Genomic DNA, 24,270 nt, shown 5'->3' with positions numbered 1-24,270 from the left:
GATTAGAGCAGAGCGAGAGTTTAGAATTCGACGAAATTCGAATTAAACGGCGAGAGAATTTTTTCATTCAGGGGGGGGAGAAACTTATGCGAAGAGGGGTGATGAATCTTGAATTGGCGGGTCGGTTGGAAAGTCGACAGGTTATCGAGATATTGGAATACGATAAAGGGGCAATGTTTGGCGGACTTCGATGGAGAAAGTTGGTGGATTGGCAATTTGGAAATTTCCCTTTCTTCTAAGAGGACTGGTAAAAGACTTTAACAATTTTGTTTTCAAAACGGAAGAAGGCCCGATCTCGATTGAAATTTCCGTTCGATCGAGGTTTGTTGCTCGATCGCCAATCACCCTCCCCCCTAATGGGGTGTCCGAATCCTCGAAACGAGACGGTCGCGGGTTATAGGCGGGGAATAAGCATAGATTCCCTTGGTAACAGCAGCCTCGGACTTATTTTCGAGCGAACGTCGAAGACAACAAAAGTACCTCGACGGAGCAGATGCATGGCATGTGCTACGAACCGACACCAGATGCCCCATTGGCGTAGAGATCCTCGAGGCAAGCTGCGCCACGATAAGCTGCCCGGGATCGGCCTTTTCGGTCGCGTGCCATTCCCAGACTTCTCTGGACGGATTCTCGTTTCTCCCTTCGATTCTCCTCCACGACGACCATCCATCCCTCCTCCTCCTCTTCCGGTTTACGTCGAGGCGAAGGAGGGAAGCTCTGGGCGAAGCCGCGACGACACCTGGAAAATTGTCTCCCAACCGAGATAACGAGCGAGACGTAAGAGATTCGAGAGGAAGAGGATTCGGTGGAGGGGAGGAAGGGAATGAAGAAAGCGGGGATCGAATTATTTAACTTAGCTCTCGTTTATTTACTGGTCAATCGATGGTTATCTACAATGATTTATTGTAAAAGTAACAAGTAGTCGTGTATAAGTTAAAACGATACGATATCATACATATGTACAAGGGACGACGATCGAGGATCCTCCGATTGATCCTGACTCGAGAGACGAGAATCGTCGACGAAAGGGTTGCTTATCGCCCAACGTGTGGCACGTCTCGTATATAGGCGTAGAGGAAAAAAATTATTGTTTACGTCGAGATGGCGGGTGACTCGCGATCGAGGTCGTGATCGTCGATCCAAAATCACTCGCCGATCTCTCTATAATCTATATATATATATATATATGTATAATTCCCATCACGTTTGTTCATCGATCCGAATGTCGACGTTGAACTCTTCTCCTCCGTCTATATCCAATTCCGATTTGCTCGATTGTTAGAGATTATTCGTCGTATCGACGAATCGTGATTCAGAATCGATAATATTTATCTAGAGTTTAAATCCATCGACGACATTTGGATCCAAATTCTCGTATACCATCTTCTTTTTGTTTTTTTTTTTTTTTGTTTCTTTTTTTCTTCCTTTCGAATCGATCGAACATTGCACAGCATGATCGCTGCTTTTTCTTTCTCCAAGAGTAGACGTTTCTTTCTTTTTTTTTTCTTTTCTTGTTTTCTCTCTCTCTCTCTCTCTCTCTCTTTATTTAAAAGGTAGCGAGGATTTTTGTTAGTTAAGGATAAGATCAACGAGCGATTGAAACGGAGGCACTTGGTAAACGTGAGAAATTGCGAGAGGATTGATAGGGGCGAGATGCGATGCAACGTTCGAACAATTCGCACGAATTTATCACGCGCTTAAAATAATCTACAGGAGTTTGCCCTAGGAATATTTAGTTTTTCTTTTTTTCTTTTTGTATTTGCTTTTTTGTTTTTTTTTTTTTTTTTTTTTTTTTTTTTNTTTTTTTTTTTTTTTTTTTTTTTTTTTTTTTTTTGATTTTGATTTCAAAACCGACGAGGCGACGTCTCTTCTCGCTTTTCGATCCTCCAAAACGAATTCTTCCACGCGAGGAGGATCGAACAGGCAAAAGTGATGCGCGATAAAATAATCTACAGGTTTCTCTCTCTTTTGTCTATGTGTGTGTATGTGTGTGTTTTTTTTCTTTTTTTTTTTTTGAAAAAACGTCTCGACAATCGATTAAGAAACTCTGGTTAACTGGGGGGTTAAACTGGGGTTCACAACCCCCTCCCCCGTTGCTCTCGTTCATATCGATCCAGCGTATGAACCTCCCCCTCGTATTGACATCGTTTATTGACATTCGTTTCTCGCGGAGTCGAATCTAACGTCCAATGGATCGAAAGGGGTTGCGGGAGAAGAGGGGAATTTTTTTTTTTTTTCTTAACCATATAATAACGCGATACACAATAAATAACGAATATTAAAAAAAAAAAAAAAGAAAGAAAACGATATTATAGGTAAATACTAATGTATATATGAAAAATAAAATAAAAAAAAAAAAACGAACGCTAAAACGATACGAAAGAGGAAACAGAAAAGGAAAGAGAAAAATGATTAAAAAAAAAAGAAAAAGAAAAAGCGACTCGTTGTACGAACGAATATAAAAAAAAAATTAATTTGTATATGTATAACCAATTTGGTGCAATCGAAAAAAATGAGGACGTTACGTTACGTACGTTCGTGACGCGCCATTGGATGTTAAGTTCATCCTCCCTCTGACCGTATCATCATCAATGGATAGGAACCTGAAGAAGAGTCACGGATCGCACAGACGATCGTCTTTCCTTTTCTTCTTTCCTTTCTTTCTTTTTTCTTTCTATTTTTCTTCGTGAAAAGAAGAAAAAAAAGAAACAAGAAAAAGAACGAAATCGTACGCTTACACGGTTAGTTAGCGGTGCTTCTTTAAGCGCTTCTTTAAGAGTTCTTAACTTCTAATTTAAAAATTTGTTCGAACCTTTTTTTAGAATCTCTATTTTAATAATATACGTACTTTCTAACGCGTGGAGGGGAGGGGGAGAAAAATGAAAATGAAAGGAAGGAAGGAAGGAAGAAAAGAAAAAAGGAGAATATCACGAGAGAGAATATCGAAGAGAGGGGGTGGGGAGGGAGCGTTCACTTTTGATTCTCACGCGGTAATTTTCTCTCGTTGGCCGGAACGAGAGGCAACAACTCGGCCACTCCTCTCCGCAACTGCGAGCAAGTTTTGGAATTCGCTCGACGAATCGAGCGCCGGTGTCCTCCTCTCTATCCCTCTCTCTCTCTCGTGAAAGCGCGTCCGTCGTTTGCTTTTGACGAACACGCGGCATGAATGCATTTTAATCCGAATGGGAAGAGCTGCTTCTCCTCCTCCTCCTCCTCCTCTCTTTATATTTTCCTTTCTTTTATCGCGACAGATAGCCCCGTGTGCTCGAGCATGGAGCAAACCGGTGGACGATCACCGGCCACCGGTCCGAGATGATTGAAAAGTGAATGTCTACCAACGGCCGTCTATTCTATCTATCCCCAGTAGAGGAGGAGTAGACGGAGGTCGAACGTTAACGAAGAACGTTTCATCTTTTTCCTCTCGTCTTTCTTAAAAAAAAAAAGTAAAAAAAACGAGTATCAACGAATTCAACAATTGTTTCCTTTCTTCTAAATTGCCTCCCCCTTTTTTCTTTCCGATTCACACAGGGGGAGCATCGTAACCTAAAGAGGTTGCCCTTCCCCCTCCCCGCGTATACCTTCCCCTCGACTTCCACCTCGAGACGGGTGGAACGGGCGCTCTCCTTTCCAACCATCGCGTCCCAGATCGCGATTACGCTCTCCTGTTCCTCGCTGGAAGCAGTTCCTCCAGAGAGGAAGAGGAAGAGGAAGAGGGGAGAAAAAAAAAAAAAAAAGAACAAAAAAGTACCTCGTCTCGAGGATAAAAATCTAGAGCGACTGGTTTACGTGGCGTATCGAAGGAAGGCCCGTTCCCTCTGCACCTCCAGATGGTCCTTCATGGCCAACACCGTGGGATGATGAGGCGGCAATCCCTCGTCCTCGACCAGATATCTGAGGGCCTCCGTGGCGCATGCATCCCAGCCGGCGTTCCAAGACGAAGACGGAACAACCCGGCCTGTCCATCGAACGAAACTCGGCTCGGCCGGCTCCTGCCCGGGGCCCGGGGTCCTCGAACGGCCCTCGAGACGCGGTCGCCGCCGCCGTTTGCCGAACGGCAGAGGCGACTCCCCCTGCCTCCTCCGCCATTTGCTCGACGCAGCGACGTCGCGACAATTACCCGTCCCCCCCTTGAAGCTCTGATCCTGAAGGCAACCGTGATCCGGGTAACTCGTCCCTACCACCATCGCCTCCGTTCGACGCGGTTCCCTGTCGACGAGGCCCGTCGCCGTGGCCGTGGTCGTGGTCGCGACTCTGGCTGCCGAGGTGGTCTGCCTCTCGCGGGACCGCTTCAACTCGTTGGCCAAAGAGGCGGCCAGCTGGTGCAACAATCTGCCGTCCTCCCGTTCCTCTTCCTCGAGCTCCTCGTCCAACTCCACGCCCTCGTCCTCCGAGGAGGAGGAGGACGACGACGACGACGACGACGACGACGACGACACCAGGTTCTCCTCCTCGTCCACGCCCAACAACGCCAGTAACCTCTCCGCGGCATCTGCGCAGACCGTGCAATGGATTTGGTGTGTGCGTGTGCGTGTGCATACGTGGCGGATGTGTTACACCCGCGCTTCGAACCGACAGTCCCTTCCCTTCCCCCGCTTTCCGTGCGAAAGTCGACCGCGAAAATCGAGTCTCCACCTCGAGCCTCCCGTTTCGCTATCCATTATTATAATAATAATAATAATAATAATAATAATAATAATAATAATAATAATAATAAAAGTGGATTGGAGAAAATAGGCAATGAATGGATATTTTTCAGGATAAAAAAAGAAAAAAGAAGCGAATCGAAAGGTGGGGGGGGGGGGGAAATGATCGAAGAGGAATTCGGCCGGAACTCGCCTCGAGGAGACGAGTGTTTCGCGCTCGCGCCCTTCCTGTGGGAATGCTGCGCCATCACCCTCCCATGGGAACTACCTGCCGCTACGCCTCTGTCCTTCCTCCTTTCTTCCCGCGGATCATCGAATTTCGCACGATCCTCCTCTCTCTCCTTTTCGACCCACCCCTCTCGCTCGTGTGCGTGCAGCACCCTCGAGAAAGTCTGACGGTGGTGGTGATGGTGATGGTGGTGGTGGTGGTGGTGGTGGTAGAGGGTCAGTTCGTCTTGTGGGAACCACGGCGTGGATACCGTGGTCTTCGATCGAACGATTAAACCGGGGATACCGAAATTGGATCGTAACTGCTTTGGATGGATGGGAGGAGGAGATTCCTTTTTTTTTTTTTTTTAAAAAAAAGGAGATACGATATCGATATTGCAAGGTTTAAAGTTAAAGGGGGAGAGAGATTTTTTTCTCCCACGATTTGTCTCAATTACGAAGATGGAGAGGATATTTGAAGAAAATATAGCCGGGAAACGAATATATGGGGAACGCGTTGAATTGAGAAGAGGGAAGATACGTGCGGAGGTGTGTAATACGGTCGGATTAAAGGAGATTAAACAAGTTTTGGGGAACTATTAGTCTCTCTGGAGGAGAGGGTTGAAAGTCTGCTGTTCCGTTATGAATTATGTAACGACATTGTGTCTGGGTACTCTGGAAAACAGAATTTGCTCGTATTTAGGTGGAAATGGTGTTTTCCGCGTGTGCGAGAGTGTGTATCTTCCACAGGGATGCCAGTTTTGATAAAATAGCGGTTGAATGGGTGAAGGGAATATTCTCGAGCGGTGAAATTCGAGGAACGTGGAAGATCGATCAGAGATAAATCTTCGTCTCTCTCTCTCTCTCTCTCTCTCTGTTTTTTCTCTCTCCATAAAAGTTCACACAGAGCGAGGAACGAGTTTAATAAATCTCGTCTCGCATAAATTGAAAAGGAAATTATAATTTATAGGAGTCGATATAGGAAACCGGATCACGTCCATCTCGCGAGACTTTTTTTTTCTCGTAGACCGTGCTCCCTTTTTCCTTTCCTTTCCTTTCCTTTTCTTTTCTTTTCTTTTTTTTGTAACGTGCTCTCTTTCTTTTTCTTCTTCTTCTTCTTCTTCTTCTTCTTCCTTCTCTCTCTTTTCATCCCATCGAAACGCCGGAACGGAACGTCTGGACCAGTCACACACAAACGAGTTCATTGTTTTTTTCCTCCGGAGGACAACCCCCCCCCCCAGGATGTGGACGCCGGACGTTCCCACAGGGATAGCAAGATTTAAATGTCTCTCGCTTCTATGGTCTCTCCAGGACGAGGAGAGGTTGCGGATGGATTGGGTTAGGTTAGTCAACGATTTAAAGGTCTCCGCGAAGGGTGAACCGTGTAGTTGGGTTACCCACGTCCCACGGCAGAATTCGGTTAGAAGCCAAGATTGAAGAAGTAAAACTTTCGAGACAAAAATTTCGAACAAAAAGTTAATTAGTAATTATTTATTAATGAATTTGAATTTATTCGCAGCTATATAATCGATCCGTTTGGCAAGCTAGGATTATTCTTGTTTCGAACAATAAATTATCGAAGTAATCTTATTCACAACTTCAACTAAATTAAATTTTTCCTATCACTTTCTATGTCTCATGAATTAGTTATTAGTAATTATTAAGTTAGTTAAGTTAATTAAGTAATTATTTATTAATGAATTCGAATTTATTCGCGACTTTTATAACAGATCCGTTTGGCAATCTACGATTAATATTGTTTCGAACAATAAATTGAAGTAATTTTATTTTGGCAACCTATTATCATTATGTTTCGAGCAATAAATTATCGAAGTAATTTTACTCGTAATTTCAACTAATTAAATTTTGTCCATCCACGACAGAATTCGGCATTAACTCAAAAACGTAACTTGAAAAAGTAATTAAAAATTTCAAATAAAGATACTTTAAGTAATTATTTATTAAAATATAATAATATAATAAAATATTTGAATTCTATCACTATCTACGTCTCAGGCAGAATTAAACATTAACCCAAAATTGAAGAAGTAACTTGTCAAAAGTTTCGAAACAAAATTACTTTAAATTAATTAGTAATTATTTATGAATTATTAATGAATTTGAATAATAAATTATTGAAGTAATTTTATTCGTAATTTCAACTAATTAAATTTTGCCCATCCAGAATTCGGCATTAACTCAAAAACGTAACTTGAAAAAGTAATTAAAAATTTCGAATAAAGATACTTATTAAAAATAAGTAATTACTTATTAAAATATTTGAATTCTATCACTATCTACGTCTCATGGCAGAATTAAACATTAACCCAAAATTGAAGAAGTAACTTGTCAAAAGTTTCGAAACAAAATTACTTTAAATTAATTAGTAATTATTTATGAATTATTAATGAATTTGAACAATAAATTATCGAAGTAATTTTATTCGTAATTCCAACTAATTAAATTTTGCCCATCCACGACAGAATTAATCCAAGGTTGAAATAATAATTAAAAATTTCGAATAAAGTTACTTTAAACAATTACTCATTTAAAATGCTTGAATTTATTCGTAGCTACTATAATTGATCCATTTGACTACGATTATTATTGTTTCGAACAATAAATTATCACAGTAATTTTATTCCTAACTTCACTATTAAATCACTGTCTATATTTTACAGGATTGGGTATTAAGGTTGAAAAAGTAATTAAAAATTTCGAATAAAGTTACTTTAAATAATTACTTATTAAAATATTTGAATTCTATCACTATCTACGTCTCAGGCAGAATTAAACATTAACCCAAAATTGAAGAAATAACTTGTCAAAAGTTTCGAACAAAGTTACTTTAAGTTAATTAGTAATTATTTATTAATGAATTTGAATTTATTCGCAGCTATTATAATCGATTCATTTGGCAACCTATTATCATTATGTTTCGAACAATAAATTATCAAAGTAATTTTATTCCTAACTTAAATCATTGTCTATATTTTACAGGATTGGACATTAAGGTTGAAAAAGTAATTAAAAATTTCGAATAAAATTACTTTAAGCAATTACTTATTAAAATTTTGAATTTGAAATTTTGAAAAGTTTGAATTTATTCGTAACTATTACAATTGATCCGCTTTTCGTATAACCTACGATTATTTGGCAACCTACGATTATTTCGAACAATGAATTAAAGTAACTTTATTCGTAACTTCAATTATTAAATTTTTTAAACATCGTCTGAAACGACAACTTGCCAACGATCTTTGATATTCGAGACGGTATAACGAAATGGCGGAAAAATGAAAAAGGAAAAATGTGGATAGAAATGACTTGATCTCGAAAGAAGAGCAAACTATAAACCCGGATAAAACTTTCATAAGATCCACTTAAAAGATTCTGCTCGTTCGAAAAAAGAATCGAAAAAGATGATCGTTGCCCGGGAAGAATAAACCCTCTTCCGTCAATTTACGACAATCCCCCCCTCCCCATCGAACATTAAGTTACGAAGATGATCACGAGGAACAAATCCTCCCCGAAAAAAGGCGAGCAAAAACCTCTTCCTAGGCGTTATAGATTATCAGGAAAAAAGAGATTATTCTACTATTCTTCCTCCTGAAGAGGAAGAGAACGCGCCCGAAAAATGAAACGAAATTTATAGATAAGGGATGAATTCGATCCCCTTTCCATCCATTGCCTCGAGAAATTGCCAGCCTGAATTCTCCGCCGAGGATCGAAACGGTTGTAAGATACTCGAGCACCTATTAGCATATAAAATTCATATCTCAAAAAAGGGGTCCCTTATTTTTTTTTTCTCGCGTTCTCCCGCCGCTTTTCGATGATTAATTATACAAATTTTAACGAATCTTACTTAAATGGAGTTTGGAAACTGTTACACCGTTCTTGCCCCCTCCTCCCAATGGTCGTTGGCCATTAACCCGTTGAAAAAGTGACTGGGCAATTAAAACCGGTTAAAAAATAAAAGTTACTCGAAGGGATCACTTGTTAAAATGCTTGAGCAACGTTTATAGCTGTTATAATTGGTAGCTCTCTTGGTAATAATAATCGTTTGCCACGATTACGGAAGCAACGTAACTTCGACTATTAAATTTTACAGACACGTCTGTGATCCTTGGGAAAAAGGAAAGGATCGGTTTGAAGATCGGTTGCTCGAACTCTCCACGACACGTTTCGGAGTCGCGAGTTCGATCGAGATTAATTCTTTTCTCCAAATTGTTATTATCGGTATGAAAATGTTGCATCGAGGCGGGTACAAAAATTAGGTCGAGATCGTGGATTCTTGAAGAAAAGAAGGATCGTTGAAGGATTCCCAGACAGATGGAAGAAGGGAGGAGAGGAATAAAAGTTTTCTGGGATTTTTATACCGCGCATCCTCGTAAGAGGAAAAGGATCGAGAAATGTTTCCAGCGTGAGTTTCTCGCGTGGAAAGCAACAAATTTTCCCATATTCCCGGGCAAACTCGATTATCCCCCTTCTTCTCTTCCCTTTCTTCCGTTTCTTTGACAAAGGGTCGACGTTCGACCTACGAGACACAACACAAGTCGAGGAATAAAGTTCGTTCTCGAAGTTCGTTCGCAGCAACGCCTCGAATCGAAATTTCGAGTAAATTTCGATCGCTTGATAAATAATCATTTTATATATCAGCCAATCTCTCTATATCCGTTTCTTGACTCGAAACGTTTCGAATATAAATTAAAAACGTTTTCCTTTCTTTTTTCCTTTCCTTCGACGATAAAAACGACACCGGCCAAGGATCGTCCAACAGGATCGTCCGTGGACAGTGAGATAAAAGTGACGACCGTTTCGGCCAATTAAAGAAATCGGGGAATAAATAAGAGATCGCGATCGGGGCCTTTTACAAATTATCGATCGAAGACGACCGATCGACGCGTGCTGATTAAAGCAATTAAAAAAAAAAAGGCAACTCGAAAGAAGGTAAAACGATCAACAAAACGGAGGAAACACCGTGGTGTTTCTCGAATCGAATTTTTTCGGATCGCGTGACCATCCACCAGGATTCCAAGGGCCTCGAAGGAATCGAGGAGCTATCTCGTTCGAGAGCGAAGCGCTCGAAGAGGGGGGAGGAGTGGAGTGGAGAAGAGGAGGAGCGGATAATTAGGGCCGATTATTATCGGACGCGTGGCGTAAGTGGACAGGAATCATCACGAATCACGGAAGAGACGAGAAGTCAACGATCCCTTCGATCCCTCGTGAATTGCGCGAGGTGTTGAGGAGGGAATCTTAGCTCTCCTCGAAACAATCGAGCGGGAGGAAAATCTGTGTTTTTCTCCGCGGGGAAGGAATTGCAGGGACCAGGGTCCCCCACGTTCCAAACCTCGTCGTCCCGGCCTCGACTTTGACCGTTCAACCGGGACGAGAACCGGGGAGGCAAGCCTCCCCCTCCCCCTCTTTTCGCAATCTCGTTGTTATTGCTTTCTCCAACGCTCCCTTCTGTTCTTTCTCCAACGGATTCCTTTGAACACCTTTTTTCCTCCCTCTTTCTTTCCTCCTCTCTACCTCTCCGACGAGGAGGAGCGAAAAACTGGTATTCCGCTGGTAGTTTCTAATTTGGAGAATTCTCTTTTCCTTCTTTTCTCTCCCTCTTCCTTTTATCTCGAGAATATCCTTTGAAATATATTTGATTCGTTGGTCTTTTATCCCTCGATCAACGAGGAGGATGTAATTTCATAACTGTCACATTTTTCCGACGTAGACGTAGGGGGGAGGGACAAAGGGAGCGAGAGAGAGAGAGAGAGAGAGTTTTCCCTGGAAGTTTCTCGGTGGAAAAAAGGAGGGACGACCGGCCAGTGTCAGAGGAGACGAGAGGAAAGGGGAAGGACGCAAAGAAAACGTTTTTAACGATACGTTTATAAAGCTCGGGCGGAGAGGAGAGGAGAGGAGAGGAGAGGAGACAACAAAGTGAAACAAGCCAACGTGACAAAGAGTTTTCTTGCGGCTGTAAATAATTATTCTGTCCCGGGGATATTAGGGGGAAAATATTCCCTCTTTGTGCAGTGGGAGGGGAGTAATTGCATTTCTGCCAATTTTCCCCGCAGCTGAACGTTTATTTAGCTTAACAATTTTCGAGAGCCCACCCCCTTCCCGCGCCCTCCAACGCCCACCGCCGTTATTCTGCCTCGTTACACCGCCAACCTATTCTCTTCCTCTCTCCCTCCCTCCCTCTTAATACCCCTCTCCTTCCCCCACCATCCCCCGACAATCTAATTAACGAGCAAATAAAGTGCGCGAATGCACACCGGTTTCCACCGCAGAGGGATGAAAGGGTGGGGAAAGGTAGTAGTGTAAAACAAGGGGGTAGTTAGGAATAGAAATGGAAACGAGGATATTCCAAGGAAAGCAATTTGAATTGCAAGAAACTTGTTTGCGCGTTTTATGAACGCCTCCAGGGATAATGATATTACATCATCGAGAAAAGAGAGAGAGAGAGAGAGGAGAGGAGAGGAAACGAGATCGACCAAAAGTTGCGTCGTGATTATTCCATCTCCAGGAAAGAGAGGGGGAGGGGAGGAAAAGAAATAAGCATTCGAGAAAGAGAAGATTCTCTCGAGAAAGATTATCCATCCCCCTCGTTTTAATTGACCCGATTGTTAATAAACGGCCCGATAATAAGCGCCCCGAACATTTCGAGGGATTCGAAGTGGTGCTCGATCGCGCCCCTAATTGCGCGCCCTTCCCCTCTTTAAACGAAAACATCCTGTTCGAAAACCTGCCGTTCGGCGCGGGGGAAGGAGGGGGAGGAGGGAACGAAGAATGAAAGTTTAATTACCTCGAATCGTCGGGGATGAATCCGCGACGTCGGTCGCGAGGTCGACCAGCTCGTCCAACCCTCCTGCGTCACCCTCGCAGTCCATCATCGTGTCCTGAAACCAAAACGTGATTCTTTTCACAACCGATTCGTTTCTTGCTTCTTCTTCATCCCTCTTCGACTTCTTTCATCCTTTTTCTCCCCTCGAAACGATCTCGTTCCTGGAAATATCGATGGATATTCTCCGACGAACGAAGAAACGAGATTACGAGTCGAAGCATTGGGAATAAAAAAGAGAGTATACGGTTGACTCGATTATTAATTTAACCTCGGTTAGAAAACCGTTTTCGTCGGTATAGGATAAGATTTATTATCATTAAATGACGAATATCTGTCCTCGAATATTATAATCGAGAACGAAATCGGGATAAATATGCGTTATCGAAGAGTTGAGGGAAGGAAGGAAGGAGAAAAAGTTTGGAAAGAAGATGTCTTAACGAACATCCCCCCCTATATCAATTTCGAAAAATTGAAACACGTGGAACCGCGAGGCTCTCATTAACGTAATATACATTGTAATCCGTCGTTACACCGACTCTCTCTCTCTCCCTCCCTCCCTCCTCTTAATTTAGATTAAAATTGCACGGTGTAAAACGTGTGGGACTCGATGGCCCAAAACCGATTTCCCATAAAATCGACCTGCCGAATCACGTTCGTTAAACCGCCGCTTCTCCAATCCCTTAAAAGCTGATCACCGTTAATAAAGAGGGCATTAAAAAGGGGAAGGGAGGACGAGAACGAAATCCAACCGGGACCGCCCGATAAGAATAAGGTAAATCGATGCTGGAAGAAAAAAAGAAGAAAGAAAGAAAGAATGGAAACCGGTGGAAGTAAATTGAGCGAATCGTCGAACGATATGACGATTCGATTCGATTCGTGATTAATCGATCGAGTAAGCTTTGTTTCGAAATTATTCGCCAATAGGCGAGCAGATGGTAATTAATCTTGATTAAATTTTGTAATCTCGTTATCGTCCGTGATTCACGTGAAATTTACAGAGCGAGATTTTATAGAGCGTGTGTTCGATTAATTAAGTAGTGAGGCGAGCCGTTTGTTTCGAAATAACAAACGATTGTGACGTGATGATATATTCGATTTTATTATCGAAGAGAATCATCGATCGGAAAGAAAGAAAGATCATCGGAGAAAGAGAGACGTCTCTCATCGTTTCCCTTCTTCATTTTACATTTTAATCATTTTAAAAACATTTATTCACTTGCAATTAATTCGATCGAGTCTTCCGCTTTGGATTTGGATTCGATCTTTAAAACCGTCGCGATCATCGTCCCTTAGAGGCTTCACTCCTTTCGTTCGTTCGGCCATCGAGGTCATCCGTAAATCGAGGAAATTTATTGCGTGGGGTGCGTGAAAATGCGCCCAGTGACCCAGAGAACGCGGCAATAAACGACCGTGAAAACCGACCCTTCCCTTCCATCGATATAATCAATTTTATGGCTTCTGGTTGACTTGGAATAAAAAAAAAAAAAAAAGAAGGAGGGAAAGAAATTATTTTCTCTTTCTGCTCGGCCGATAATAATCTCGGCCAATAATTATCCAAACGGACGAAAGGGTACCCCTCCTTGCGAAGGATGACGTGGGTTCAAAGGCATCAAAAAAAAACGTTTGATAATTTCGATGATACGTTTTACGTGAAAAAACGCGAGGAATCTCTGCCTCTGAGGGGGATGCGTGCGTTATAATCGATCGAAGGGGCGCGATTTCGTGGCAAGTATGCAAATCACATATGGGTCCAATGTTACGAAAGAGAAAAAGCAGTAGTTGAGAAAAAGAGATCCTTTCTCGAAGCTTATTGCTGGAATGTTGAATTGAAAAGAAATCTCGCGGGGAACGAGTTTGCACTTGCAATTAAAAAAAAGGATCGGCCAAATTTATTACTGGATGGATCGATCGTACGACGTTTCGTTTCGAGCTCGAGTCTCTTGTGCAAGTTTGGAGAAAGGAAAATTTTGTTCGAGAGGAGGAGAGAGGAAGCGACGGAGGAAAGAATATTTTTATCATCGTGGAAAACGAGGATAATAAACGGGCGGTAAAACGGGGCGAGGATGAGACACGAGACGTTTAAAAAAAAAAAAAAAAAAAAAAAAAAAAAGGAAACAAAGTGGAGAAACTTTTGTCCACTTTTGCTTGGAATTTATTTTTTCCCGCTGCTCATCCCCCTCCTCCTCCTCGTTATCTAGAGATGGCGGACGGAGAAGAATTTTTTCCTCAGCTTTCTGTCTTCCGCAAACTTTCCAACAATGTGTCGTTTCGAACCAAGGATACAATTTGCAAGAATGCAATTTTCAGTTTAAAGCTTCGAAGTTTGAAGGGTTGCGGAAAGATCAACCGTAGTTGAAGATTAATAGCGCATCCGAGGGATGAATATTGATTCGCGAGGGTAAATAAAGCTCTCCTCCGCAAACTGACCCAGTTTTCGCCCGAGATTTCCGTGGTTAATCGAGCCCTTGACACGATGGTGGCAAGGATGCGGACGGTGTCTAAGGGGCGCGCAGTTTTCCAACGAGGGGAAAGGGGAGGGAAAGGAAATTTCGAGAGCGGTGAACACTATTTTAAACTATTTCGTAGTAATCGTAACAGCGCGCCACGTTCAATTCTCGAGGACGATAAATTTCCATCCACTTTCCATCCACGGATGGGAGAACAATTTGCCCTCCCCTCCCTCCTATTTTTACGACGAAAAATAAAGGTCGAAAAGATGTAAAGATGGTCGGATGGAGAATCTGGGAAAGAAAACTTTTCGGATTCAATTTTACTTGAGATCCCCGCCCTCGAACTTCTTCTTTCAACTCCGTTTGTCTCCGCTTTATCTGTCCGTCTGCTTTATTTAAACCAAGATTTAAATAAGGCGTGAGCCGTTCCCCCTTGTGTAATTGTGCGCCCATTGTGACGGTTCGTTTCGAACGAAAAAAAATCGGGGATCGAGAAAGTTTCGCTCGAAGCGAACGGCAAAGAAGAAGGGAAATGGAGAAAAAAAAAAAAATGGACGGAAGATAAAGGTAGGGGGGAGTAAAAGAAGATCGCGTGGATCGATTCTTGTTGGTCGATTGTTTCTTTTCGAGGGAGGGTGGAAAGCAATGAGTTATATAAAGCGCGAGAGTTTGCAGCGATGAAAGCGGCGGGCAACACGGGAAGCGTAGCAAACCGCTCGCTCGTTAAATAAAAGTTTGTAACGAGGTAGAAAATGAACGCGCGAAAAGATGGATTAGCGTGTTGAAAAAGCTAATGCGTTAACAAGCTGTTGCACACCTCTTCTCTCCCTCTCTCTCTCTCTCTCTCTCTCTCTCTCTCTCTTCTTTTCTTTCTTCTTCTTCTTCTTTGTTTTTCGTTCGATACGATTACGTGGATTACATCTCATTAATCTCTTCTCCCTTGAATAAACACGGGTTAGTCAATCTTCGTGATTTAAATGAAGTTCGATCGATTTCTTTTTTTCTTGTTTTAATTATTATCTCGTCCGACAATTAATTTTATAGTAATTTAAATTATATATATATATTTTATAATATATATATATATATAATTTAATTTTAAGAGACATTTCTTTTCTCGATCGAAGAAATGTCGTTTAATCCATTTCCATGGAAAATATATATACGCCAAAGAACACAGGTTAATTTATCACAGTTGAAACACAGTTAATCAGAAATTAGCCTCGTTATGAGGCTATCTAACCAATCCCTCGAACAGGCTTATCAATTTTAAACGCGCGTAAATGCCCGATAAACGGGGACTAATTTGTCCATAAAATGCTCGCGCAAATTACTTCCGCCCGCTAACCTCTCTCCACCATCGATCTAAATTGCAAATACAAAGGAATTTTAATAACCGGTCGTTCACTCGCCCAGCATTAATATAAATTAGAACGAAATTAACTCCGATGATACTCCGGTAATCCGTGGCGAAATTGCTTAACTTTTTCCTCCCTCTGTATAGATGTATAGATGATAGATAAATGGAAAATCCACGATAAGTAAATACGACGGTTCGACGGAAAATTTCATTCGCCGGGATTCGTTTAATTCGCCAGGCCGTCTCGTTTCCATTTTTTGCTCGCACGAGCTTCGAAATTGCTCGTTTCTTTATAAATTTAGTTGGATAAATCCGCTGATAAATACGTTCGTTGGAAAATTTGATTGATCAAAGGTGCACGAGAAATTGCCTAATTTTTTTTTTTTTTTTTATAAATGATAAATAAATGGAAAATCCACAATAAATACGAAAATTTGATTGTTCAAAGGTGTACGAATTTCAAAATTGCCGGATTTTTTTTATAAATAATGAATAAATGGAAAATCCACGATAAATACGTTCGACGGAAAATTTGATTGATCAAAGATGCACGAGCTTCAAAATATGCCTAATTTTTTTTTTTACAAATAAATGGAAAATAAATACGTTCAAAAATTTGATTGTTCAAAGGTATACGAATTTCAAAATTGCCGGATTTTTTTTTATAAATAATAAATAAATGAAAAATACGTTCGATGGAAAATTTGATTATCCAAAGCTACACGAGCTCTGAAATTTTTTTTTTTTTTTTATAAATAATAAATAAATGGAAAATCCACGATAAATACGATTCGATGGAAAATTTGATTATTCAAGGCTGCACGAGCTCCGATATTGCCTAGTTTTTTTTTTATAAATAATAAATAAATGAAAAATCCACGATAAATACGATTCGATGGAAAATTTGATCATTCGAAGTTGAACGAGTTTCAAAATTGCCTAATGTTTTTTTTTTTTTCAAAATGATAGATAAATGGAAAATAAATACATTGAATGGAAAATTTGATTGGAGAGGTTAATGGATCATCCAAAAGTGGACAAAGATCGTTAATGAGCGAGTACGCGTCCCGTTTCGATTTTTTATTCGCACGAGTTTCGAAATTGCCTAATTTTTCTCTCTTTTTTTTTTTTCTTTTTCCAAATGATAGGTAAATGGAAAATCCGCGATAAACACGGAATGGAAAACACGGAAAATTTGATTGGAATTGGTTAATGGATTATCGAAAGGGAGGGATCGTTAATGAGCGTCTCGTTTCGATTTTTATTCACGCGAGTGTACCGTTTAATTCTTGTGACTGGAATGGTGGTGGCCAGGTCGGTGCACTGTCTGCTATCGAAAACCGATATTTTTGCCTGCAAGGTAGCGGAACGACAACCCCGGAAAAAGGGGGTGGTAAAATATTGACATGATACAATAAACGATCCTATCGACGACCACTGTATTTCCTCTTGTTGAATTATCGAATTTCATTCTCCTCCTCCTCTTTGCCCCCTCCCCCCCCCCCTACCCGTGTGTGCCGCGTGAATGGTAATTAAAAGAATTACAGGGGAGAGGAAGAATGAGAACGAGGATAATAAAAAAAAGGAGAAAGAAAGAAAAAGAAGTTAATTATCGGATCGCCGATATAAATCGAAGAAATCGATGAGGATAATAATAAACGAGGGACCGATCGAATATAGACGATATAGCGAGGATATAATCCCGAAAATAAATGTCTCTTTAAAAATCTAATTTAATAAAAAGGAAAAAATAGCAATACCCGTATTTAACCCGTGCCCCTCAATGTGTTCCTCATTTTTCCAGCAGATCCCTTTATACTTTTTTATCCCTTCGATAATAAAAATAACGTTACATTTAAACGTTATTTATAATTTCCATCTTCAAAGATTATCTTTATCGCGTTTCGAAATAAACGAATAAATTACATTTGCTCATTCTCGATCGAACTTTTTATCGCGTTGTTGATAAATTATAATTAAATTTGATTTATGAAAGGAAAAAGAGAGAAGAGAAGAGAAGAGAAGGGAAGGGAAGAGAAGGGAAACGTAAGAACGTAAAAATTATCCTCGTTACCTACCTAGACAGAGGATTTCCCAGATGATGGGGATGGAAAATTGATCGGAAATTCCCGTTAAACGATAAAATACGCGAGCGCGGCGTGTAAAGATCGAAGGCGGCCAAGGTGGATGTGGAGAGAGAGACGGTGGTCTCGCAATGCTCTCGCCGCCGCTGGGAAACCGAGGGACCCGATAATCGGCTAATCGATGGAAATAAAGGGGGTCGAAAACGAGGTCCCGTATAGCGGTATTAATTCGCTTACAACATTTTTATGCGGCGCTCGTTTTATTGAAACGCAGTTATCGTCCTGCGGACCGATATCGAATATCGATACTCTTGCGCGAGCACGGATGGTCGTCAGACAGAGAGAGACAGACAGAGAGAGACAGAGAGAGAGAGAGAGAGAGAGAGAGAGAGAGAGAGAGAGAGAGAGAGCGAACAAAACGCGCTGGTTCGTAAACGATATATATATATATATATTACCGTATCGTAAATATGATACGGGCCCATCCGCGTTTTGCATGTTATAAATCGATTTTACACCGAGAACCGATAAAACGGGACGCTTAACAGAATCGTTGTTGTATCTCGAATAAATGCACTCTCGACGTTAAGAGAGGAAGCTTGGATATATACGCGCGAGAGAGGGTGAAAGGGGGTGGTGAAAGAGGGGAAAAAAAGAGGGAGAGAGAAATCCATTGGACAAATAGCCGGGCTTTGTGAGAGGATAATTTAAAGAAAAAAAGAGGAGGGAAGATAAAAAGGAGAGGCGGGGGAGGGAAATGGCGGTTTTTATATCGCATATCGGGGACAAAGTGGTGACAGTAAGCTGATCAAGTGGATATTTCGTTTGGTCTGGATTAAAATTTAAAGAGAGCGCGGGTTGTTGTTCAACTTAGTATAATTTTGATTAAATGTCTACACGAGTGGATATTATACGCGGGCAATGGTAAATTATACGTTTTAAAATTGAGAACGTGTTTCGCGTTGGTTATTAAATTATAAAAGGGAAAATTTCTTCCTTCTACGTGATTCTGTTTCGAGATAGCGCGTACGTCTACGTGTGTACGTGTGTATGCGTGTGTTTCTCTTTCTTTTGTATTTAAAAAATGAGAAATGGAATTAAAAGATAAGCTTGGATTCACGGGATAATTCCCGTGATGAAAAAGAGGGGAAAAATTCAAAGGAAATACGATTCTGTCTCAGAGGTAAAAGAAAAAAAAGAAAGAAAAGGATGGAAAAAAGTTTTCGTAGCAGCGAAATAAGATTCTATTTGAAATTTAGATTTCACGACAACTGAACGAATCGAGGGACGAAAAATCGGTAACGATTTCGATACGGAAGGAGAGAATATTTCAACCGAGGCTTCTTGCGATCGGGTTATTCCAATCTTTGCGATCGATTTCAGAGGAGGATACGAGGAATCCCTGTATTGCAAATTATCTCTCCAATTTTCTTTCTTCTTTCTTTTTCTTTTCTTTTCTTTTTTCGCGATTTTGCGAATCGCGAAGTAAATTCAAAAAAAAAAGCCAAAGCGAATCGATTCTCGAACGCTCCCGAAGAGAGATCGGACAATTTTCGGGGCCGATGTTGATATAAGAAGGGCAGAGGGGGCAGGTGGAAAAATTCGAAAAAGAAAAAAGAGAATTGTGATTTCCGTACATTAAACTTCTCAACTACGTGGAAAATCTAACCTAAGAGATCTGCCGACGTCACGATACGTGCTATGTATATATACGTGTATCTGGCCGGAAGGAAGGAGTTGAAAGAGCGGGATACGCGGTGGAAAGTAATATCTGCCGGTAGCGAGAACTTATGCGCCGCCCAGCCTCTCAGTATAATCGTGCTTTATACCTTATCGAGATCCTGACGCGATGCTGAAATCGTGTAATTGCAACGCGCTTTTTCCCCTCTTTCATCCCCTCTCCTCTATTCCCACCAGAACACAAAAATGGTGGAAGAAAATGTTTTTCCCTCCCTCCTTTGACTCGCTCGTTCGTGCCGCGATACAGATAAAATTCCAGATGAAAAGGTCTCGTTGGAAATTGCTGAGCGAATACGCTTTTTTCTTTTTTCTTCTTCCTCTTCTTCTTCTTCTTCTTCTTCCTGCTTCGACAGAGTTTGGACGAGATTGGATGCGGTTGAACGTTTCCAGGCGAAATGAGATTTTAATTAGCGCGACTCTGGTATCGCTGCTGTTGCTCGAGGTAATCCAAAGATCGGAGGGGATGGGGGAAGGGAAGAATATCATCGCTCTCTGGGATTTAAATTTCCTCCTCATTTTTCCCCCTCCCCCGTGTAATTTAACCGAGCGCAATTGTTTCGTGCGAAACGAGCATTAAGCGAGGATAGGATAATCCCGGCATTAATTCAGCGGAGACGTCTTCTTTCGACAAAATACTACAACAACAACAACAACGAGAGGGGAACGAGAGTGAAAATTATCTCAAGAGTTTAGTTCTTTTCTAAAAAAAAAAAAAAACTCACAAATTCGAATAAAGGAGGGATCGACATCGAAACGTTGTGTAGTAATTCGCGTAATTTCTCGCGTTTCCTCGGCGAACAATTGCCAAGGATTACGATTACCGCGTCCTTTTTTCCCCGATCGCGTCGTACAATCGCGATGGAAATTTTTATCGATCGAATCGACGATGTTCTCCTTCATCTTCGAGTGGAAACGCGACAATAACGAGATCATTGGAACGGTACGTCCAAGAAAACAATTATTTAACAATTCCAATTGCTGTAACGTTACTGTAATTAATACTTAATGTAATCCGTCGCGATTCTCGCGTTTGATTTTAATTAAAATTATCGAGTAACGAGCTTCGTCGTCAAAAGTCTTTTCAATGTTTTGGGAACGGACCAGACGTGTCCGTTTCCAACAATCAAAGCGCACGAGGATTCGAGGGAAAACGAGATAGTTTCTTTATGAGAGAGAGAGAGAGAGAGAGAGAGAGAGAGAGAGAGAGAGAGAGAGAGAGAAGATAGCGCTTCGGGCGCAGGACGATTATTAAACGCACGAAATTACTGTTAATACAGTGGACGGGAATGCATCGACTTTAATTGGTATGCGGCGAGTACCATTAACGTTTTAATTAGCGGCAAGCAAGCTCGATACACGTCGACCGACATTTCCTTTCGGCGTTCACGATCGATGCACCGGCATTATAACCTGTTAAACGTTAACGTTCTATTTATGGAACAAACGCGTTTTCTTCCCTCGACGAGGATTCCGCGAAGCTAGCGAAAATGCTTTCTTCTCTCTTCTCCCCCCTCCTTCCTCTTCATTTTCAATTAGAATCGAGAGAGATCGCGATCAACGTCTCCTTCTGATCCGAATTTTATCGGCTAGTTTCCCTTTTTAACGCTTCCTCGTTTTCTCGATTTCTTCGATTTCTTTCCATTCATCAATCGCTCGCGAGAATTTTTTCTCCAAATTCTCTTTTTTTAGTTAGAGATCAACATCGAAATCTAAATTTTATCGGTTTCCTCGATCTCTGCAATTCTTTTTATCCATCTTCGTGCGTCGAATTTATCGATTTTACTTATCTTGTCGAAAAATTTCTATCCAATATTTTTTTTTTCTGGTCTCAATTAGAGCCTTCAAAAGAAATACAACAGTCCATCGATCCGAATTTCATCGATTTCTGTATAATTTTATCATTTTATATGAATTTATATACGGAACGTTACATCGATCGCACGGCACGGTGAAAATTTTGAAGAATTTTTAAAATACTCCGTATTATTACTGAGATAGAGAGAATTAGTAAAGTGAATCTTATTTAAAGGAATATTTGCTGCCTCGTCGAAAAGCGTTTTCTTTTTTTTTTTCTTCTTCTTTTTTTCCGTTTGTACACCGTTGCATTATTCGCAAGGAGTCGAGTGCTCATGAATAATGACTCGGGCGAAACGGTAGAGGGAACAAATTATTTCTCGTGTCGTCACAGCCAGCAGCAACGCGAGACAGCATTGACAAATTACTTTTCGGGAGAAACGTGTTACAAGATAGAAAAGTAAACTATCGTTTTACTTTTGCAATGGAAGTGGCAACTTTTTTAGTTACGAACCTCGGTACATTAATCCTTGGATCTTTCTTCCTTTCTTTTCTTTTTTTTTTTTTTTTCGAAAGAACGAATTCTACGAAGAAAATTATACGTATATTCGAAACTTTTTCTTTTTACTCAAAGATTAAGTTTTCTTCCGGTTTGAACAGAAAGATAACTGGTTTACCGCAACGTTATTTTTTAATCGATTCAAAGCTTTCTTGTTTTCTCCCGAGAACTAGTCGTCGCAACGTTGAACTTCTTAATTAGTGGCGAGCTTTAAATAACGTCACCTTTTAAAACTGAATCCTTTTCTTTTTTCCCCTTTCGAGGCCAAAAAAATTAACGATACACTCCGCGAAGGGAAGAGCTCCCTATATTTTTCCACGAAATCGCGAGATATCTCGTGCAATCCGGGTTGAAGAGAAAATTTGTTCCATCTTCGATAAAGTAGAGTCGAGAAAATTGAGAGCAAATTCTATTCCCCCGTGGGTAAAAGGAGCCCGGCCAAAGAGTCGAATAAAATGCACGTATATAAGGGAACCTATAGAAAACGGGGACGAGTATCTTGAACATAAAACGAATGCAAATTTACATACGTACCGGTGAGGAAGATACCGGGAGAACCGATAGTGGTATTGGATTCGTGATCCCCTTTTCCTTGTATACGTGGAAAATTTAATCGTATCTTAATTTACGCGACGCGAAAAATGCGTCAAATTCGACGTCAAACACGTCGAATGCAAACTGCGAGTATAGATAAAAGTTCCTTTGAATTATAATTTATACAATAGTCGAATGTATATCGATAAAGTGAAATTCGAAATCGAGGGAAATAAAAAATGGAAGAGTGGGAGTACGAACGAGGGAAAAGAAGAGAAATTTTTTGCAACAAACGAACATTGTCAAAGTTTGGAAGATGAGGCGTTAAATTGCGGATAAAATATAACGATAAGCACCGGTGGAAACGAAAGCCGGGAGACCGAGGTGGGACGCGTTTCCTTTCCGGGACCCCTATAAACGGGCCACTGTACACGGTGCACAATGTATTTCTAAATCGTCGTTCTGACGCAAACGAGCCACGATTTTTCCATCATTTCTCTGTCGAAATTCTAAATTGTCTTCTAAAGTTTTGATTCTTCTCGAAATCGACAGGGATTCTCCTTTCGTGTCGCGATCAAATGTCGAATAATGGAAAAGACCGGGAGCGAAGAATGAAACAACAAGGAAAACGAAACGAGACCGACTTTATCATCTATTACGTACCTCGGACAAGGAGTCCTCCGACATCATATCGCTGGTATCTCTCATGACTCCCAATGGAAACTAGCACCGACAACAATCACTCAACGCCCACGTTTTATCCGTTTCCTCCTCGGGCTCCTCGGGTGTATCTTTCTTCGCTCGATGTTGCGCGTTCCTCCTCCTCCTCCTCCTTCTCCTCCTCTTTCCTCTTCTTCTTCTTCTTTTTCTTTTTCTTCTTCTTCCTCTTCCTATTCTTCCTTCGCTTGCCACTCGTCGTCCTCGTCGTCGTCGTCGTCGAAAGAGAAAGAATCTAATTAGCTTTCTTTCTTTCACCGATGAACGTACACGAGAAACTTAAAACGGCTCGGCTGTGACGAACGAGAGAGAGAAAGAGAAAAGAGCGCTCCCTCTTGTCACGAGCACATTGTCCCGATCGCGTTTTCGGACCCGTGTTCGTTTTAAACGCACGTTATAACTTTGGTCGTTGGATCGATCGTATCGTAACGTGTCACTTTCCTCCCTCTTTCTCTCTTTCTATCTCCCTCTTACACTCCGCTCCTCTTCTCTCTTGCCTTCTCTCTCTCTTTCTCTCTCTCTCTCTCTCTCTCTCTCTATATATATATATATCGTTCTTCTTCGTTCACCCGCCGTTTCCCTTCGGAAACCGTGTACTCGCGACACGCACAGCTTCCGTTTCCGATTGGCCAGGACACGTCGGGATGGATTCCGCGGACGATCAACCGGATCCCGGATTCGGTTCCACTTCTTATCGGCGACGTGGTGGTGGGATCCGAGCGTGGCGAGCTTGAGGAGCTCACTAGAGGATCGCGGCTCGACCCATCGGTGGACGCGGCTTTGGAAACACTGAGGAGCGCTGTCAGGTAACGAAGCAAGGGAGCAGGTCGACGGACAGCCACCAGCCAGACACTGGCCTCCATGACACTGCTCCCGTCCTCCTCTACCCACCGCACGCTCTCTCTCTCTCGCACCAGAGGCCACGCTACTCCGTGCTTGCAGCTGCCTTCCCTCCCCTCCCTTTCCAGCTCCCTTCTCGCCCCCCGCACTCGCGAGCTCCCCCCACTTCCAACTCCGCGTTCCACCCTCTGCGTTCCCCTTTCGAGACGAGCTCCTTCTCTCTCTCTTTCTCCATCCCCTCTCTTCCTCTTTCGCTCCGCTCCCTTCCCTCGCGCCCAACGTCCCCTCTCCTTTCCCCTTCTCCCTCTCCCCCATCGGCCGCATATCTATCCGAGTCTCGGCCTCTTCTCCTCCTTCTTCTTCCTTCGCGAACACTCTCCCTCTCTTCTTTCCTCCCCACCGCCCAGAAGGTTCCCGCAGAACCGATGTCGAGACAACCACCGCCGTTTGACCACGGAGAGACGGATCGTCGATCGGATCGTCGGCCGCGACAAACCGCCT

At 41.8% G+C, this 24,270-nt stretch overlaps 1 protein-coding gene across 1 annotated transcript; it reads right to left on the bottom strand.

The window, feature by feature from the left end:
• Nucleotides 1–839: 839 nt before the first annotated feature.
• On the bottom strand, nucleotides 840–23,960 carry LOC122711077. Its single transcript, XM_043929496.1, has 3 exons — nucleotides 22,876–23,960; nucleotides 11,653–11,746; nucleotides 840–4,489 (listed from the first exon to the last, which is right to left on the bottom strand). Exons 1-3 carry the CDS (start codon nucleotides 22,918–22,920, stop codon nucleotides 3,783–3,785), a joined length of 846 nt encoding a protein of 281 aa, XP_043785431.1. The 5' UTR covers nucleotides 22,921–23,960; the 3' UTR covers nucleotides 840–3,782.
• Nucleotides 23,961–24,270: the final 310 nt, after the last annotated feature.

Source organism: Apis laboriosa, unplaced genomic scaffold (genome assembly GCF_014066325.1).
Source record: "Apis laboriosa isolate Shangri-la unplaced genomic scaffold, ASM1406632v1 scaffold16_cov148, whole genome shotgun sequence".
Classification (NCBI taxonomy): domain Eukaryota; kingdom Metazoa; phylum Arthropoda; class Insecta; order Hymenoptera; family Apidae; genus Apis; species Apis laboriosa.
The sequence above is the reverse complement of the archived record's forward strand: the minus strand, read 5'-3'. Positions and strand labels throughout refer to the sequence as shown.

Bases quoted from the DNA above. Each gene is read 5' to 3' on its own strand.
- LOC122711077 (XM_043929496.1), bottom strand. From the start codon at position 22,920: ATGAGAGATACCAGCGATATGATGTCGGAGGACTCCTTGTCCGAG. The intron at 11,747-22,875 runs GTACGTAATAGA...TTTTGGTTTCAG, and splicing joins CGGAGGACTCCTTGTCCGAG to GACACGATGATGGACTGCGA. The intron at 4,490-11,652 runs GTAATTAAACTT...CGGTCTGCGCAG, and splicing joins TTCATCCCCGACGATTCGAG to ATGCCGCGGAGAGGTTACTG.